Source organism: Mustela lutreola, chromosome 4 (assembly GCF_030435805.1).
Source record: "Mustela lutreola isolate mMusLut2 chromosome 4, mMusLut2.pri, whole genome shotgun sequence".
NCBI classification, from domain to species: domain Eukaryota; kingdom Metazoa; phylum Chordata; class Mammalia; order Carnivora; family Mustelidae; genus Mustela; species Mustela lutreola.
This window is the reverse complement of record NC_081293.1, coordinates 153,691,937-153,711,800: the sequence shown is the minus strand read 5'-3', so window position 1 is coordinate 153,711,800 and position 19,864 is coordinate 153,691,937. Positions and strand designations below refer to the sequence as shown.

The window sequence follows — 19,864 nt, the reverse complement described above, 5'->3', positions numbered from 1 at the left end:
GAAGGCAAGAGAGCCCCAAGGTTCCAAGGGAGGGCCAGGATCCTCCGGGACAGTAAATCACCTCTCTTACTCTCTCCCCTTAGATGGCTGGTGCATTGCCATCCACGAGCCCCTTGCCATGCCTTGGAAAAGCTGGCAAAGATTAATCTCTATCTGCTCTGCATACACAGCATTTTTCAGAGAGACAGCTATTTCCTTTCCAGTGCTTGGGCTTGGCCTTGGGGATGGGGGGGTGGGGGAGGGTCCCGGTTGAGGCAGGGGTGAGGTGGCGGGTGGGAGGAGGTACTGAGGGGCTGGATATCAGTTGCTGTTGCTACTCAATTTGTTTGGCTTTGGAGCCGCGGCCTGACTCCAGTCAGGGGTAATGGGTCCGGTGAAAAACGGCAAGAGAGGCCGCCCCCGAGGAAGGTCTCTCAGCCCCCGCGTCCCCATCCCCACTCCTGATCCCCAAAGGCGCCGGCCAAGCCACGGCCGCTTCCCGGGCGTCCCGATCCTCGAGGCCGAGGCCGAGCCCCTCTGGTCCTTTTCGGCCCTCTTCTTTCCCCCTCGGTGCCCTGGGGGCGGGGAGGGGCGCTGGCTGAGTCCCCGCGAGGGTCCCCGCATGGGCGTCCTGTAGCCGGCAGCCCGCGGGCGGCCCCTTATCTGGTGAGGGGCACCTCCTCCCTCTGGTCCAGCGCGACGGAGGAGGCCTTGCTCAGCACCGAGGGCGCGAAGGTGAGGAAGGAGTCCGAACGGGAGGTGGAGGCACAGGTGAAGTCCGAGGTGGCGGCGGCGCGGGGCGCCAGCCCGTTGGCCGGGCCGCTGTGGCAGGCGAGGCAGGAGCAGGGGCCGCCGGCCGCCGTGCCCAGTCCGTGAGCCGGGCCGGGGTAGAGCGGCGGGTGGCGGAAGGCGCACAGCAGTTCGGGCCGCGGGTAGGGCTGCGAGAGCACGCGGAAGGTATCGAGCGGGCGCAGCGGGCCGCTGAAGGGCGAGGCGGCGGCGGACGCGGCGGACGCGGCGCCCAAGCCCACCGGCGAGTAGTAGGGCAGGGGCAGGTGCGACGGGAAGGGATAGGGCAGGCCGCCCGCGGCCGCCGCGTGGCTCATCATGTACGTGTAGAAGGCGGGGTCGGCCGGGTGCGGCCACGTCATGGCCAGCCGCTGCCGTTTGTCCTTCATGCGCCGGTTCTGGAACCACACCTGGCGGGAGAGGAGCGGGTTCGGCGGCTGCACGCAGCCGGGGGCGCAGAGCCCAGAAGTCCTGCCCAACTGCAGGGGACGGATGCCGAGCGCGCAGGGAAGAGCCGGCTGTGGGGGTGCAGATCCCACCACCACCACCTCCTCCTGGAATCCCTTATGGGAGGTTCAGGGAGTGGCTTCAATCTGTGTCCCTCCTTCCCTCTGCCACGCGGCCAGGACCCCTGGGGTGCCAGAGCCCGGCGTGGGCGTGCTGATAGTGGGATAGACTAAGGAGCCTGCGGGTCTGAGGCGGCAGGCAGCGGTTCCCCAGAAACACCTTCCAGTCTCTTCCAGTCAGTCTCTCGCTCTATCTCTCTCTCTCGGTAAAGGCATCCACTGTTTATTTGGCTAGAAAAGGGACAGAGTCAACCGCACGCCAGCAGTTCCCGCCTAGGGACTATCGGGAAGGTAAATTTGCACACACCTGGCGCCCGCACCCGGCCTGGACACCCCCAGCCGAGTAACCACGTGGGCAGGGAGACCCCAGGCCCTGATTCTTGGCTCGGGACTCAGGGACGGGACAGTAGGTATTCCTGCTGAGTGGGCACACCCTTTCTCCCTGTCGCCAGAGCTCATACCTTGATGGTGGTTTCCGGCAAGTTTAGGGCGGCGGCCAGCTCGCATCTCCGCGGCCTGGACACATAGTTCTCCCTGTAGAACTCCTTCTCCAGCCGGGCAATCTGCTCCCGGGTGAAGGCGGTGCGGTAGCGGCGCATCTGGTCACTGGCGCTGCAGGCCAGGGTGCCCTGTGAGCTGCCGCTGCTGTTGCTCTTGGGGGCCTCGCTGCCGCTGTTGGGACTGCCGGCCAGTGCCTCTGAGCTGGGCCCTGCATAGGGAGCCCAGAACACATGCACACACAGAACACACAACAGACACACAAAACACTGCTGATGTGGGGCTGTAGGCCCAGGGTGTGTGTGGAGGGTGGGGTAGAAAGGGCCCCCCCTCCTCCTCTCTGTAGCCTCAGTTTCTGCCTCCACCGGGGCACAAGGGACTTTGAGAACACAGGAAGAGAGGGATAGAGGCTCATCAGTCAAATGAGCACAAAGCGTAGACTGGGCTGCTATTTGGGAGACCTCTGTCTTAAGGCCTGCTGGGTACAGAAACCTCAGCCATCCAGAGCCACCTGCCCTGAGCCACAGACTGGATGCAGCCCCTCTGAGCTTTCTGCCCACCCTTGGCAGGAGTGGACAAGGATATGCGATCTCACAGGCAAGTTGAGATGCACCTTTGTGCTGGAGTGTAGTGAGCTCTGGGTCTCAGCGGATTGTAGGATGCTGCACACAGACTGAGTCCTTGCTTTTGTGTGTGCCAAGCTGCCAGTGCAGGTGTAGGAATGTGTACTAGGTTGCATGTGTTGTAGAGACGGCATAGGAATGTGTGCATGAATATCATATTACCTTGGTATATTTGAGATTAGGGAATCTGGGTTGAATGGACAGGAGGGTAATGAGTGGATGTGGGTGCACAGCCAGGTGTTGACTGCCAAGGTGAGGAGGTGGTTTTTCTTCCATACCAGGGTCTTCCCATCCACCCCCACAGCTTTGGCGAGGAGTGTCTCCTGGTAGGCTCTGCCTCCTACTAGCTTTCCAGCTCTCTCTGGGAGACTTCCCTGCCTGGCCACCTCCCCCACAAACTAGTCCACCCCCCCACCCCCCCCCCCCGTCAGGAAGGGTTCTTCAGTTAAAACAGTGTGACAGCACCCCTCCTTTTGGGTCTAACTCAAAGAAGGGTGGGGCTCCTGCCCCCTGCAGCTCCTTTTCCTTTGGGTGGAGAAGTGGGACTAGGGAGGAAAGGGGAAGGGGGGGGGGAGGGCCAGAGCTCTGCCTTTTCAAATGCAACCGGAGACCAAAGGCAATTAGATCATTAGGTCCATTTCCGACCTGGCGCCACCGAGCCCGGGAAGTGACAAGGTAATTTGGACCTCTGACCGACGTGCAAACTGGTCAGAGGGCTGCAGCACCCAGGCAGCCCGAGTCCGCCGGGATTTTACGGTCCTTTATGGACTCCGGGCTTCCGCGCCTGGTTGCGCCTTACACCCCTCCAGCCACAAACTGCCCCGACCTGCGTTTGATCTCGCCCACTCTGGGGAAAGTGTCTTCTCGGAGCAGTTGAAGCAGTGCCACAAAACTCTGGGGGGTTAGGGTGCACTTTGAATCCCCCTCAAGCCCAGGGCTTGCGTCTCCCTCCTCCTGCAAAGCACAGCTGTCACCCTGGTCCCGCCAATGCCAGAGCACAGAAGGAGACCCCCGCCAGGGCTCAGATATCAGGGGAGAGTTTCTCAGGTGGGTCCCCCCAGCCACCCTGCCCTGGGGAAAAGGAGGGTTTTCCTCCCCTCCAGAGCTGATGTGCAAGGTGGGCGCGGTGGGAGGCCCGGGGAGAGAAGGGGCGCGGTGGCTACCTTTGCTGTGCTGGTACTCGGCGTTCCCCGTGGCGCAGTCCGGGGTGCAGCTCACCTCGATTTCTTCATAGAAATCCGACTCGGTGTCCGAGCTGCTAGGTTGCCCCTGACCCGAGAGGCTGTCGGCGGAAGGGGCCGGAGGTCCGGGGCCGAGCACCGCAGCCCCGGCTGCCCGCGGCTCGTTGCCCGGCCCCGCGGCGCTGCTTGCTAGTCCGTCGACCGGCTCCTCCTCTAGGCCTCCCCCGCCGCGCTCCCGGACGGCCGGAGGGCCGGCCCGCGGGCTCAGGCAACCACGGGTCACCGTCTTCTCCGGCGGCTCAGGCAGCGGGCTGCCCACGGCTTCGGACAAACTGGAGACCCTCTTGCCAACCAGAGTACCAAGCTGACCCGCGTCCAGAAACATAACCATGTCCTTTCGGCTCTCCATCCCGGGGCTCGCCGGAGGGGGGAGGGAGGAAGTCCCAAATGACTCCTAGCCCCCGTCTCCCCGGATCCCCAGCGGTCCGACAGATCTTGGCTGCGGGAGGGAGAAAGAGAGACCAGGCGACTGGGCGGGCGCGGAGCGGCCGGAGCGCGATGTCGACGGTGACGGCGGTGGTGGCGGTGGGGAGCTGGGGTCACCTTGTGATGCGAGCGCTCCTCTGTGCCGTACCGCCTCTGGGAGGAAGCCCCATTGCCCTCTTCTTTCTAAGCTGTCATCCTCCTGCTGCAATCGTCATTACAGTATCGCTGGTGACGCCACTCGGCGAGCGCAAGTGGATAAATAGAAACGTCTGCCACAGCGAAGATGAAAGGAGACCCGCAGCTAATGGCTCGGCAGTGATGCGCCAGGTGTGGGCCTCGCTCGAATGGGGAGGAGAGTGTGAAAACAGACAGAGAGGCACACACACTGAGACAGGGAGACACCCAGGCAGAGGGCATGCAAATGGAATTCCGCAAAAAGAAAAAGAGAGCTTAAGGCGCGCGGCGAGTTCCGCAGGAGCTGCGGGACTCGGTAATTGAATAAGCTTCTGACTGTGGGATTTTTTTTTTTTTTTTCGGATTGTTGTTTTGGCTTTTGTTTTCTTAACTTGGTGCCTTGATCTAACACTGATGAGAAAATCCATAACTGCATTTTAAAAGTGTGAAGGTCGACTCACAAGCCTCGCTTCTCTCGCCATTATTACAACTGTCTGTCCTGGAGAGCTAACATCCTAGGGGCTCCAAAGTCTTTTTACAAGCTACTGAAAAACATATTCCCTCTTCCCACCCCCCAGTGGTCTGGAGAGCTTGAGCCTGGGGGATCTTCTTCTTCCTACCCTCTACCCCCAGATGCCTCCTTCCTCCTGGAAACCAAGAGAACTTGGCGATTTTTCTTTCCCAAGGGGCAGGAGATAAATGTCTTAATATCTTCTCTTTAAGGACCTGTCTTGGCGGCTGACTCCAAATGTTGATTTTTTTTTTTTTTTTCTTATTCCCATTCCCCATCTAGGTGGCCTTAAGCTCTCCACAGCTCGGCTTGACCTCCAGGTGGCTATTCGTAGAAGAAATCGTTTTCCCATTTGCCTGGGCCTCGCCTGCACTTCAGGTATGTAGGGTGGGGAGAGGTTCTAAGAGTGGCCTTTTTTTTTTTTTTTTCTTTTTCTTGCCCGTATTTTAAGGTATTCGTTCAGAGGCAACGAATTCCTCTGGAAACAGGTTTTGCGAGTGAAGAGAGACTGAGAACTGCAGTCCCTACGAGGCAGGACCAGAGGCTCCTAGCTGGGAAAAGGTGCTGTTCCCACCCAGAGACTGGGCACAGCAGTTGAGAGTGCTCCAGCACAGGGCACTGGGGCTCGCAGAGCTTTGGCTCACATGGCTCTCCCCCAGATCCTGCCCACATGCTTCCGGGGTCCTGGCGGTGAAGAGAGAGAAGTCAGCGAAAATGCCCTGAAATAGCTCGTGACTAGGGACGTTCAAAAATCTCTGAGGACAGAAGGGGAGTCTTCAAGACAAGGCTGGGGGAGTCCGTAGTGCCAGATATCTTTGGGAGCAGCCCCACGCTCCTTCTCAGGTCTTCTTCCAGGAAAGGTACACAGAACCCATTAGAAAACAGACCCCTTCCCAACTCTGCCAAGTGGGGCAGCAAGGTCTCTCTCCACTTTGCTAAAGGCAGAAGAGAAGCTCCTTCTCTGCTGTGCTACCCCTAAAACGGGCCTTACTCTGCCCCTCCTCGGAGCTTCTAGCTCCCAGGGGCCAGGGCTGCCCTGGTACTCCACCCCTCCAAAGCCCCAATTTCTGAGATTCTAAAGGAAAGTGTATCACCATCTTTTTTTTTTTTTTTAATCTTCTTCTATCTCTTTCTCTGTTCTCCTCCTTTCTCTTTCTCTACTCTTTTCTCTCCTCCTGCCTCAGTTTTCCCATCTGTGGGCTTTGGGGGTGGTGGACCAAGCAAGGGATTCAAGCAAGACAAAAGTTCTCACTCCAGCTGTCCACTTCCCCTATTCAATCAGAAGGCGCTCATTAACCTCGCCTGGGGTGGGGGACAGAAGGATCCGGAAGGTCAACGTGGGCAGAAACATCTCCACTCTCTGGGACTCCCAAAGCCACCATCTGCTGGGCACAGCTAGTTCAAAACTCCTAGGGACTATTGTAAAGAAGAAAGCAGCGACTGGAAGTGGAGGGGATCAAATCCTAGAGGCTTTTGCTGCGTTGCAGAGTTGTCCTAGGATGCTGTCACACGCCTCGCCCTTCCTAACCAGCAGCCAGAGCCTGAGGGAGCACCTTGCTTGCTCTCTCCTTCCTCTCAAAGTCGAGGCCGCCGCGCCTGTGTTCTAGCGACCTCAGTTGGGCCCTTCCGGGCACCAAGCCTGGGTCTCCCCCACCCTCTGCTCCCCCAGCGAGCCTGCCGCCTTCTCACAGCCGCCCCCGCTGCGCTCACCTTCTTGGGGCCAGGTCCGCAGAGGGACTCCCGGCTCCCCGCCCCGCCCCCAGCTTTGCATTCAATGGGAGTGCTCGGCGTTTGATCCTCTTTTCCTCTGGGTTTTCCCTGCCAGATGAAAGCCGAGTAGGATTGAGAGATCAAGAGGTACCACTTGCGTCTCCTTCCTGGGTCTGGCCCACCCAAGCGGGGCCTCCTTGGAAGGAGACTCCAGCGGGGGCTCAGCCTCTCCGGGAGGGGGGCTGCCTCGTCTAGGCTTCGGATCTGAAAAGCTGCAGGGACGCCCCCTCCGCCCCAACCCTCTCCCCGCTTCTGCCTCCGCCCTTTCAAAGCCGCCTCAATCCCCCAGTCTCTGGGGGCTTATTGCGCCCTCTGGCACAGGGGGGGAAACAAAAATGTTTAGCGAAATATCACTTCTTCCAAAAGCATCGTTTCGTCAATGTCAGATGAAGAGAGGTCGGATTTTTTATAAGAAGAAAACGGGCGGCGGCGGGGGTGGGGTACTGAATTAGTACACTATTTCTGTTTAGCCTTTTTTTTAGTGGGGGGGAGGGGGAAGGCTATTTTAGCAGCGTGGTTATCACTGTATCAAGACGGTTATTCCGGATGACAATGTTCCAGAAGGAAGGTAAATTTGCAGAGAGAATGAAGTCCGCCGCGGGCAGAGGCCTGGAAAACCCCATAAAAGCGGAGAGGGGGTGTTAGCAGCCTAAACGGGGTGAGGCCTGGGATCCCACTGCTTCTCACCTCCCACAGCAGGGAAGGACCCCCTTCCCCCACCACCACGGGCCTGCTGTCCCCTCCCCCGCTGGGAAGACAGGTTAAGGTCCAGCAGGCTCCTCGCCCATTGAAATTCTCTGGACTTCAAAAGCTCAAGGCTCGGCTTCCGCCCGGGCTCGGCCAGGGGCGGGAGGGGGAGACCCCCGGGGAGGAGACGCGGAGATAAGATGCGCGGCTCGTGTTAAATGGAATCGGAAGCCCGGCTTGGGTCACCAGACGCGTTGATCTGCTGGAGCCGCTAGGCTTCCCAAGAAAACCCCGCTCCGGAGAGCGACGGCAGGGGGTGGGGAATGCCTCGGTGGCCTTCGGACCCGCTTAGGTGCGGCTGTCTGCGGCCCTGGGTATCTGTATCAGACAGATGCCGGGCCTCCCAGCGGCGAGCACTCTTCCCGGCCGTAAGGAAGGGGCAGAGGTTTCCGGAAGCTGGTTTGTCTGCTTCGGTGCCAGCAAAATTTTGATCAGGAAAAATTGTTTTTGCTTCTCACTTTGGTAAGCACAAGAACAAAGGGAGCTTCCTTTGAAACAATAAGCGTTGCCCAGCTGTCGTGGATATTGATCTTGGGCCCTTCTTTATCTTCCAAGCCATGTCTCCGGCGTGGACATGGGTCCACGCGGCTGGGTCTCTGAGGCGGGGATCGCCGCGGTGAGGTGACTTGTGCGGTTGGTTCCTGTCTTGTCCCGGGCACCTGCCAACGCCCATCTGGGAACCCAAAGCGCAGAAGCACCGCGGAATGTGCCCCTCCAGAACCAAAGTCCACTCGATCTCAGACGCCCAGAGGTCGGACTTCCCCGGTGCCAGGAGATTATGCCTCATTCACTTGCCCCAATCCCTCACCCACCCCATAAAGGGAGTCCCTGGAACGCTCACCTGCAGCGGGGACCACAGAACAGTTTGTCCTGCAGGGAGAACCTGCAGCTTCTGGAACTCTGATTTGGACAAAGGCCCCTTCTCTCTCTGCCTCCCAGAACCAAGGGCCAGGAGCCTGGGACAAGAAACTGGATGCTTTCTGACTTCTGCTCCTTCGGTGCTTGGAGCCAGCCAATCTTGCAGTGGCTCTCACATCTACACCTGTCAGCCCCAGGTTTCTATAGGCCCAAGCCCAGTGGCTTTCCCACCCTGAGCTTCGGACTACTGCCCGAGCAGCCCATATTCCTACACACACTTGTCCATCCCAGAGCTGGAGGACCCAGGACAGTCAGTACTGAAGGCCCAAGGACCTCTTCAAGCTCGAGGCCTGCTTCTGCCTCAAACCACCAACTAAAGGGGTCCATTTTCCCGTGGAGGGGCAATTCCCCAACACCCAAGCAAGCAAAGCCCAGGCATACCTCTCCCTCCCCTAGCAGAGATGGTATGGGTTTTTCCTTCACCACTGCTATCCTGAAATTTGCTTTCAAATTTATAAGCTCATTTCTCATTTAGTGCACACAACATTCCTTTAAAAATCCTCAACAGGCCACAGTGCCTTCTCTCCCACAGTGATAGGGCAACCAGTGGTCTTGGCAGACAATAGCCCAGTGTCCCTTCTAAGTCCCCCCGGCCTGCAGGGGTGCCTCAACACCCAACAGTGCCCTAACTTTCCATAAGGTAATCCTGCACAAACCTTCTGCTCCTTCTGGGATCTAGGTGGGCCCAAGGGCCTCTCAGAGAGGTTGCTTACCTGCCCTCAAAAGTAAAAGGCTCAGGGCCCATGTCGCTGGACTGTTCTCACTCTGCTTCATCCATGATTTCCCAGGAGGGCAAAGAGAAACCCTATCTGGAAATCTGGGGACCCCACTTGATAAGCGTAATCACTGTTCTAAGCATCTCAGCTATATTAGCTCTTTCCATCCTCACAACAGGCCTGAAGAATGAATAAATCATCCTTATTTTGTAGCTGAGTATTCTGAAGCATTGAGAGAAGGCTCACGTGTAAATGACAGAGTAAGGCCTAAAACCTTATCCTTCTAGCTTCAAGTCCACACTCCCAACTGGATTTACTAGGAAATGCCAAGCATTGCATTCTGAGTCTTTCTTTTCAAAAAACTCCATTTGTGGTTTTTGCCAAGGCCGTTTCTCCTCCTCCTCCCTCCCAATGAATTCACTGGGATTGGGAGAAGAGTGGGTAGAGGGGTATGATTAACCTCTCATCACTCACTCTGAGCATGAAGAGTAAAGAAAACAATGGTCCAAACCATTTGGAAATGTATCCTGGAGAAGGCTTCCAGGTCTTGCCCTCTTTTAAGACAGGGATCAGAGGCTAGGTAGGGATTGTGCAGAGGGACCTGTGCGGAGGCTGGAGCCATCCTTAGGGAGTTGGGGTAGGAGAGCCTAACTCTCCTGCCTGAGAAGGAGGAGGAGAGTTCTCAGGTGTGAGTTCCAAAATATCAGGAAGTTAACTGCAGCAAGTGATTCTGGAGGCCCTAAGAGACAAAGTCCAGTCCCTTTATAATCATAACAATCCACTGAGGCCCTGAGCATCTGTCCCGAAAGGGACAAAACTCACTAGAGTCCTCCTTGCCCGCTTTAACCTCTCGGGAGTCATGGCCCCTTCACGTGTCTGGCAAACCTCTCCCTCAGAAAAGCGCACAGAGGCACTGAAGTTAGACTTCTGTTTCCGAGACTCCTTTACCTGCTATAGCCCCATCCCAACCACCAAATCCCAGACACAATTGCCAGATCACTTGGATAGGGGGTGTGGCTTTACCAGGATGTTTTCCCCGTTGAAGCAGCTGCCTTCTGCAAACTGTCCAGGGTTTATTGGCCCAAGAGACAAAACCTGAGGGCATGGCCAGGCTGCCCTGCCCTGCACCTTGGCGGGAGCTTATTCTTCAGGTTCTACACCTGCCTCCATTCAAAACCTTGGCCCTGGAGGTGCATGCTGGGAGAGAAAACCGCCAGGCAGGGGCTTCTCTAAGAGGCGCAGCTTAGTTTGGCCTAAGGATAACAGGGAAAAGCAGTGCAGGGAACTGGGCAGTTATGATCAGGAATCCTGTACACCGTGGGAAGGGACAGGGCATCAGCAGGTTTTTGGTTTTTGTGGTTCCTAATAGATTTTGTCCAGGCACAAACCCTTTCCAAGCCCTGGACTGCCCAAAGGCGGAATGAGACAAAGCCATGCCCCCTTCCCAATAGGGTGCTCCCCACTCTCAGCCCTGCTCAGGAAGAGGGAACCGGCCTACTGTGGCGGGGTCAGGGTTGTCCAAACTCAACCAGGGGATCCAGAACCCCTATCTGGGTGGAGTCATTACTCAAAGAGAGCTCTCTTCTACGACTCAACTAGCCCTAAGTGGCCCTAAATGTTCCCTCCCAGGTGCGAGTTTCTTTCTGTGAGTGTTTGTGTGCCCACTGAACGTCTGTCTGTGTCTCCTGGTTCGCGGGCCAAGGAGTAGGCAGCACCCCATTCCTGTCTCTCCCCACTCGGGCCAGGAGACGCGGTGGCGCCGGCCTGCAAATGGAGGAGTCTGTCTCCCCGCGTGAGGGTAGGAGAACCGCCCCCAGGCGAGGAAGTCCAACCGGTTGGGCGGGTTAAGCCTCGCCCTCCAGCGAAATGGAAAAACCCTTGTGTGAGTTCTAGGGACTGATTTTTACAGAGCCCTCTCCTGACCCGGACTAGTCCCATTCCTCCCACTGAGCTTCTCAGAGCCCGGATGGGGTCGAGTTCCTCGCGCTGTGCAGCGGCGAAACTGACTCCTAGGTTGAGCAACTAGTCCGGGGTCACACAACTGGGGAGTGGCCGAGCCAGGATTTTAACACGAGTCGTCCGGCCTGCAAAAGCCAGATTCTCTCTGCTGTTAGCGCTGCGCGCCCAGGGCCGAGGATTCCGTTCCCTAACAGCGCAGACAGAGAACCGAGGTGCCTGGGCTGTGACTGAAAGACGCAGGCAGGGGCCACCCTTCTCAGGTGGATGGTGCCTGCGCCTGCGGCCCCTGCGGCAGCTGAGCGTCGGCCGGAGCCGCTGGGGCTGTTACCGTAAGTCTCAGAGGAGCGGGGCGCAAAGGGTGGGGAAAGGTGGCTAAAAAAACGGGAAGAGCCGGAGGGCGCCGCGGCGTGGAGGGACTGCGTTCCCGTCTCAGAAGCTGGGTCTTGAGTGAGGGACGTGCGCACGCGCCCGTGGCAGTGAGTTTCGGAGGGTGGGGTACCGGCTATGAGGAGCTCGTAGTGAAGGGAGAGCAGGACGGATGTCGGCCCAGAAAACAGGGTATCACCCGCCCAGTTGGGCTCCGGACGAATCCCAATCCCTTCCGCTCCCCTACAAGGCCATGCCAGGAGCGGTCTGGAGCCCTCTGAGAGCCCCTTTCTGGCCTCAAAGTGGGTCGACGGCCCAGTCCAGTCTCAGCGGCCCCTTTCTGCGCCTTCCTCCCCCTCCTTCCCTTTGCTGCAACGGTGACAAAGCGCAGCTCCCGAATTGCTGTCTTGGTGCGCCCCCCACTGCCGACCGCCAGAGGCGGAAGTTGCGGTGAGTCCCGGCATCCTCGCTGACTGGGATCCCTCGACTCTGCCCGGGGGCAACAGCCCAAACCCTCCATCCTCTTCCCCCAGGGCAGCCTAACGTCGCCCTAAGCGCCGGCCTTCTGAGCTGGACCCCGGGAAGGATGGGTGGCAGTTCGGCCTAGGCCCCTAGGGACAGGTCATCTACACTGCCCAGGTGAAAAGTTGGAGGTAGCAAGCTCTCTTAATACGCTACCCTGCTTCCTCCCTCGAGGTGGGGAGTGGAATCCCGCCCTCAACCTGTTGAGGCCTGTAGAAGGCAGGTCCTGTGAGTGGAGATGCCTTACACATTCCCGTGGTCAGCCATTATGATTAATGACGCCCCAATACATCGACTCTGTTTGTCGTGGGCACGAAACCCAGGCTCTGAGGAGCCCCTTGAACAATTCTATCAAAGAGCTGCCCTTAAACGCTTCTGTTCTGAGCCTCACTTAGTTCTGAGGCCCATTGATAAACTACACAGCAAACTTTCCCATTCCCTTCGGTCGTGTTTCTTGAAGTGTGGTCCCTGTATCACCTGGGAATTTGTTAGAAATGTAAATTCTCAAGTCCCGCTTTAGTCTTATTGAATTAGGAACTCTGGAGGGGGAACCAGCAATGTGTTTCCACAGGCCCTCATTGTGATTTTGGTGTACACTCCAGTTAAAGAACTGCTGTCCTGTGGATTGCGTTTCCAAGTTCCCATATTCTCCACTATGCCTGGAATGTTCGTTTGCCTCTGCACCAAACTTTATGCCTCTGTTTATTCATTCTTGTTCTTTCTATTTTATCTATTTTATTTATCTATCTTTCTATTTTATCTATCTATTTTATCCCCTCCATGTATTTCTTTGTGCACTAGCTTATTACCTAATGATGTCACTATCACTTAATGATGTCATCATCTAATTTAGCACCTCCCTCATCTTCTCATTCATCCACTGCCTAAGCACATGCCTCACTTGGTGGCAGATTCAGAAACTGCTCTGTGATGGCAGCAGCTGGAGTAGAATGGCAAACCTGCCCTACTCAGAGATTCTCTCACAAAAGGGAGTCAGAGGCCCTGACATGTCATTGGTTCGATGGCCACAGAGTGGAGAAGAGGAGCCCTCCATGTCTGGGTGTGCATCCTTCTAGAGGACAGATCAAATGGAAAGATGGGCCTTGGGAGCAACTGGGAATGAGGAAATTGAGGCACAGAAATAGATTTTCTCTGGGCTCCCTCAAGGACAATGGGCAAGGACCCAAGGGACCCAGCACCAGCTTGAAATACACAAGTATTTTCTTTGTGGATTTCTCAAGATGGTGATTTAGACATTTGTTGGTAGCTGGTTAGAAGCAAGCAGCCAAAAAGGCCTGAGACTCATAGCTATAGATACAGATGTTTTCGCATTCAGTCACACTTTCCTAGTATCAGACATATTTTGGGATCCTATTTACGAAGATAAATTTATAGCTAATGTTACAAGTTAGGCAGCATGAGGCCAAGGTGCTACCAAAAATACCCAGTAAAGGTAGCTATAAATATCTTCTGGGAATGGAGTGCTATTCTAAATGCTTTACCTGCTTTATGTCACTTAATTCTTATAGCTCCATGAGATAAGATGGAGAAACCAAGTCAAAGATGGGTTAAATACTTACTCAAGATCACATGGCCTGTTAGTGGCAGAAGTGATATTTGAATCCCAGTAGTGTGAGGCCAGAGGCCAGGCTCCTGCTCCCAGGATTCAGCACCCTCCTGTGGAAGCTAGCAGGTCATGACCTGTAATCTCAAAGGATTGATTTAATTTTCCAATGTGGGAACTAGTCACAACCCTAGAATAATACTGTTCTATTTAACAGGTACTTCATTAGGCATTACTATCAGTAGTATTAATAATAATTAACAGTTGGTCTTTTCCTATTCATGTAACATTTTCACACCCACTATCCCATTTGATAAAATAGTCACATGTAATAGGAAGAACAGCTATTCATATAATCCCCATTTTACAGATGAAGAAACCGTGACCCAGAGAGGTTAAGTGCCTCCCCCCAGATCACTCAGCTAACAAATGGCAAAGCAAGAAACACTGTTACTCCTTTTGACATCTTCGTCTTTGTTTCTCATTTTTTCTTTCATTTCACTTCAGACCCACGTTCTTGTATCATCATCTGAAAACTTGACATTGTCTCCATTAGTTTCTGCTGCTCCAAAGGACGTCCCTGCCCAGCATTTGGTTTGCTCCTCTTACAGTCCCTGATGAGGTCGAAATGGCCAAAGTTGTTCTTTCCAGTTTCCAGTTGAAGAAGCCAAGATTTGGAGAGTTCAGAGGACTTGACCAAGGTCACAGAGCCACGATAAGGATCAAAGTCTCAGACCCTTCATGGGCAAGAGTGAATTTTGTAGAGAATCCTGCAGAATGAATGAATCATGCTTACTCCCTGTCCCATCCTTAAAGCCTGGCAGTGCTGACAAAGGAAAGACTGACAGTTGTGGGAAAAGTACCAACAATTTATAAGTATTCAAAACATAATGTGCTATTAATGCAACTTTTTATTATAATGGACTTACAGTCATTTCATAACTTCCACTATTGGCAATATGTCAATTTTGGAATGTTTTCCTAATTATTCCAGAGTCAGCCTTGCTGTTCTTGGAAAGAACAGAAGAACAGAAGAGGAAAGAAAGGTCACTGTTTTAAAAATAGGCCTGGAAAGGGCCAAAGGAACCCTGATCCAGAATGTAACTCTGCCTTGGTCTTTGGCCCTAAGGAAGGGGTTTGTACTTTTATAAATGACAACAGTGAAGCCATGATTTTAATTTAATTTAAGTTTTTAAGACTTTATTTATTTATTTGACAGAGAGAGAGATCACAAGTAGGCGGAGAGGGAGGCAGAGACAGAGGAAGCAGGCTCCCTGCTGAGCAGAGAGCCCAATGTGGGGCTTAATCCCAGGACCCGGAGATCATGACCTGAGCTGAATGAAGGCAGAGGTTTAACCCACTGAGCCACCCAGGTGCCCCATGATTTTAATTTTTTTTTTTAAAGATTTTATTTATTTATTTTTCAGAGAGAGAGAGAGAGCGAGCACAGGCAGACAGAATGGCAGGCAGAGTCAGAGGAAGAGGCAGGCTCCCTGCGGAGCAAGGAGCCTGATGTGGGACTCCATCCCAGGATGCTGGGATCATGACCTGAGCCGAAGGCAGCTGCTTAACCAACTGAGCCACCCAGGCATCCCTGATTTTATTTTATTTTATTATTTATTTATTTATTTATTTTAAAGATTTTATTTATTTATTTGACAGAGAGAGAGATCACAAATAGGCAGAGAGACAGACAGAGAGAGAGTTGAGAAGCAGGCTCCCTGCTGAGCAGAGAGCCCAATGCGGGACTCGATCCCAGGCCCCTGGGATCATGACCTGAGCCGAAGGCAGAGTCTTAACCCACTGTGCCACCCAGGTGCCCCTATTTTATTTTATTTTAAAGATGCTGTTTATTTATTTTGACAGAAATTACAAGTAGGCAGAGAGGCAGGCAGAGAGAGAGGAGGAAGCAGGCTCCCCACTGAGCAGAGAGCCCGATGCGGGGCTCGATCCCAGGACCCTGGGATAATGACCTGAGCCAAAGGCAGAGGCTTTTTACCCACTGAGCCACCCAGGTGCCCCCGTCCCTGATTTTAATTTTAAATATGGCCCATCAGCACCTGAAGGCCAGATTGCCTGCAAAAATGGATCAGATTTCTTTCTATTCCTTCCTTCCATCATAGTCCTCATTTTTTCCCAGTATAGGCAGTGGAAAAAGGAAAAGCTCCTGTGCTCAGGCTCTAAGGGAAGAACATGATAGGCACACTTTTGCTCGTATCTCAGAACAATCCTCAGAAGGGAGCACGGAGTTCCTCACTTTATAGGTAAGAAAACTGAGGCATAAGGAGGTTAAGCAACTGAGGTCACACAGAGAGTGAATGAGAGCCAAAGGAAAACCTGGGCTTGTAAATATGCAGTTTAACTTCCGGTAGCTATAAACCTGCTTTCCCATGGATGTAGATTCTGAGATCTTCTGACTCAACAGGAAGGAGCATCCAGGAACTGGTCTGCAGTGCTGTGAGGCCTGGAGTTTGAGTCCAGGAGGGAGAGAAACAGATCCCAGGGAACTCTGGGAAGATACAGGATAATCTGCAGCTGCCATGAAAACAGAATTGATGGTGGAGGAGTGCTCTCAGATGCGCCCAGCCAAGATTTCTTATACTTCAGAGAGTTGGTGACAAGTTAAGAGCATGCACTTGGAAGCCAGACAGACCTGAGCTTGGACCCCAATTCTGGCACTTACTAGCAGAACTTGAGCAGACCAAAGGTGCAAGATGTCAGATCTGAGATACAGCTGCCTGCCTCTTGGAGCTGTTCTGAAAGATTTAATGAGATATGAAATGAAAAAGGCCTAGCACATGAGCCACTTGAGTGGCTCAGTCAGTTAAGCGTCTGCTTTCGGCTCAGGTCATGATCCCTGGGTCCTGGGATCGAGCCCCACATCAGGCTCCCTGCTCAGCAAGGAGTCTGAGTCTCCCTCAGCCTGCTGCTCCCTTACTTGCCCCCCCCCCTCTGTCGAATAAATAAATAAAATCTTATTTTATTTATTTATTTATTTATTTATTTATCTATTTTTTAAGAAAAAGGCCTAGCCCAGTGCCTGGCCTATGGTGAGTACTCAGTGAATGCAAATTCCCTCTTGTCCCACTGTGGCAATGCCCCTACTTCACCTAATGTGTCTGTGATTCGCCTTCCTCAATATTGTACCCTTGGTCAGTGAGAATCAGCAGTGAATGTAAAGTGAGGGGGAGTGGTGTCCAGGGAACCCATAATGTGTTTATGCTCCCTCCCTATGTGGTGACTAACATTTCCCAGGAATAAATAACTACATAGCACTAGTGCATTTGCTGGAGTTCAACAAATACAGAGATGGTAGGTGCACAATGAAATAAAGAATTATCTGGCTGGCATCTTAGCAGTGCTATCATAAATGGCATTCAGGATCCTTGGTTCTTCCTATCACTCCATTCACTAGGATCTAGGCTAGTGAGAAGAAAATCAAGACCTGCCTAGTGTGCTAATGGAACTTTTCCCTTTCTGGTAGTTTAAAGCCATAGCCAGATGATCCGTAAATAGTAAAAAGTGTAGTGGCAGTTTAGTGTAATAGTTAAGTGCACAGACTCATATTAGATTGCTTGGGTTCTCATTCCAGCTCTGCCATTCACTAGCTGGGTGATGTTGGCTAAGTTGCTCAACTCCTGTAAGCCTGTTTCCTCATCTGGAAAATGGGGCCGTGGGATAACAAAACGAGATAGTACATATAAAGCACTTTAAAGAGTATCTAGGGGCGCCTGGGTGGCTCAGTGGGTTAAGCCTCTGCCTTCAGCTCAGGTCATGATTTCAGGGTCCTGGGATTGAGCCCCACACTGGGCTCTCTGCTCAGCAGGAAGCCTGTTTCCTCCTCTCTCTCTCTGCCTGCCTCTCTGTCTGCTTGTGCTCTCTCTCTCTCTCTGTCAAATAAGTAAGTAAAATCTTTAAAAGTAAAAAAATAAAAATAAAGAGTATCCAGCATATACAAACCCTCAGAAAGTGTTAGCTATTATGACTGTGGTATGTTACTTCCCTGAATGCGAGCCTGAGGGAGCTCGGTGAGTTCATGGAATGAAAGGAAGATGAGTGAAGCTAGAACCCCATGCTTCGAGCAAATATACCAGTGGTTGCAACCTATATTCGGGGTTTCCGTATTGGCTCCACCACTAGTGGGCTTGGATAGTTTACGCCCATGTACGATGGGTGTGAATACCAGCTGCCTTACTTTCTTCACGTAGTTATTGCCTCAAATAGAGACCTATTGCCTGTCATTTTAGCCTTTAATCTTTGAACTCATAAAGGTTTTCTTCTGCTCATTAAGGAGTACGCCCTCTGGGAGGAGCCACATGGTAAACCATTACCTGCTCGGTCCCTAGCGACACATCAACACTTTACCAGTATCATAGGAATGGGGGAGAGGAAGGTGGGAGACAGGATTGAGGAGATGAGAAGAGCAGGAGATGAGAAGCCTTCCAAGACTTCTTGCTTCCTTCACACACTTCACTGAGGAGTCTCCTGCCCAGAGCCTCACAGTAATGTCACTGGCTTAATGCCGCGACTATTGGAAACTACCAAATGAGAATGATTCCTGACAGTCTCTTTTCTATTTTGAGGGAAGAGAGGAAGTGTTGGGGATGTGAGACTTTCTTTGGCATCTATGGGACATGGATAATAGAAGCAGTGAGAGGAGGACGCCATGTTGGGCAGTTTTTCATGGAACTTTGGGAGATGGAAGGAATATATTACAAAGATTTCTCCTTTCTCCAGCGAGCTGACTTAACGGTACAGCACACTGGGAAAGCAAAATTCCGTCAATCCTTCCCACCAGCTTCTACTCCCGGTTTCTTGTCCCTAGGCCCAGCAGAAGATTCTGCTGTTCCTAATCTTCCTGGTGAAAGTCCCAGAAACCCCCGAAGGACACTTTGGTTTGGCTGAATCAAAATAATATGTACTGCCATCCTACTGTGTGCCCTGCACTGTGCTAGTCACCGGCTAACGGAGTTTTCAGAAACAGCTATCTCCCCTCCCTTCGCAATGAAAGAGCATCCAAACTTCAGTTGTCCCAGTGGCTTTCAAGTCTAAAGACCACAGTCCTCTGCCTCTCTTTCAGCTTGGTGTAGCCTTAGGGCTAAATTCAGCAGACCGAATATCAGCAAGAATGTTATAGGGCAGCTCCCAGGCATCTTCCTTAAAAAACAGAAATCTAAACTGTGCAGTTTTTATTGTTCCTCTGTCCTGCTGCCTGGGGCCTGTGTCCTGACATGCTGGACCTACATATGGCAGAGCAACAGGGTGGACATCTTGGAGCACGCAAAAAGGACTGCGGGCCTACAAGAGAATGGGAATTGTAGGATTCGAGTTTTCCAGATTAAAAAGATCAAAGACGGGCATTTGCCTTCAGCACAGGTCATGATCAGGGGGTAGGATCAAGCCCTAGTGGGAAGCCTGCTTCTCCCTCTGCCCCCACAACCACTGCCCCTCCCCCCGGGGTTTATCTCAAATAAATAAATAAATAATCTTTAAAAAGATCAACAAAGAGAGGGAAAGAAAAAGAGGCCTATAGGAAAATGTAAATTTCTATATTTTTTTTGGTGGTGTTAAAGTGGTGTGGGGGCGGGGTGGTATTTTCCACTGACAAACTATATAGCAACTCTGTAGAACTTCGGTCTGTACTAAACTTTTTTCCAGGCAGGCCAAAGAGAAAGTTACTAAAGCACAACTGATGAAATAATTATTCTTATGTATACATTATACCACTTTAAAACATTATTTTGGTGCACTGGGTGGCTCAGTCCATTAAGCATCTGCCTTCAGCTCAGGTCATGATCTCAGGGTCCTGGGATCAAGCCCTGCTTTGGGCTCCCTGCTCAGGGGGGAATCTGCTTCTCCCTTTCTCTCTGCCCCTCCCCCCTGCTTGTGCTTTCCCTCTCTCTCCCTCCATCTCAAAGAAATTAAAAAAAAAAAAATCTTAAAAAAAAATTATTTTCCCTGCACAGTGATAACATCTAAGTGAAGAAGGCAGCTGAGAAGTTTCTCTGCAGACAGAATGAAAATGAACAAGCCTTTCTCAGAAGACCAATTCAGAAAAACAGTCAACTCTTCTGTTTCTATTCTGTTCTCAATTTGCTGTGAGACTTTAAGTGAGCTATTAAACATCTTGGACCTTATTAAAATGGGGTGGTAATTTCATATAGAGTGGGTATTGTTAAGCCTCCTTGTTTTTAAATCCAATCTGAGCGCCACCGCCCCCCCTCCCACACACACACAAATGTAGCTTTTGTAAGCAGTCCACTGACTGCTAGGGAGGTAAGAGGATCTGTCTGAAGAGCTAATGCAGTTATAGATAGATATTCCATATGCTAACTTAACATAAATGCTTCAAACTTTTATTCCCTTGATGGAGAAACATCAGGGTCTCTGGCCTGTTTTACATGCTTTAGCCCTGGGTGGGAAATGCCCGTAAGTAAAATAAGAAGCCATTTCAGAAGTATTTCCCCTTTCCCACACCACTTATTATCTCTAACA

The 19,864-nt window shown here is 52.7% G+C and overlaps 1 protein-coding gene and 1 long non-coding RNA gene across 2 annotated transcripts; one reads left to right on the top strand and one right to left on the bottom strand.

Annotated features, from left to right (window-relative positions):
- Positions 1–250: 250 nt before the first annotated feature.
- Positions 251–4,296, bottom strand: EVX1 (even-skipped homeobox 1). Its single transcript, XM_059172664.1, has 3 exons — positions 3,619–4,296; positions 1,796–2,043; positions 251–1,178 (listed from the first exon to the last, which is right to left on the bottom strand). The coding sequence occupies exons 1-3, from the start codon at positions 4,043–4,045 to the stop codon at positions 639–641; spliced, it is 1,215 nt and encodes a 404-aa protein (XP_059028647.1). The 5' UTR covers positions 4,046–4,296; the 3' UTR covers positions 251–638.
- A 6,481-nt stretch (positions 4,297–10,777) lies between these two features.
- LOC131829549 (uncharacterized) lies at positions 10,778–19,530 on the top strand. Its single transcript, XR_009352906.1, has 2 exons — positions 10,778–11,246; positions 19,336–19,530. It is a non-coding gene; the product is annotated as an uncharacterized LOC131829549 (long non-coding RNA).
- The last annotated feature ends 334 nt before the right edge of the window (positions 19,531–19,864 follow it).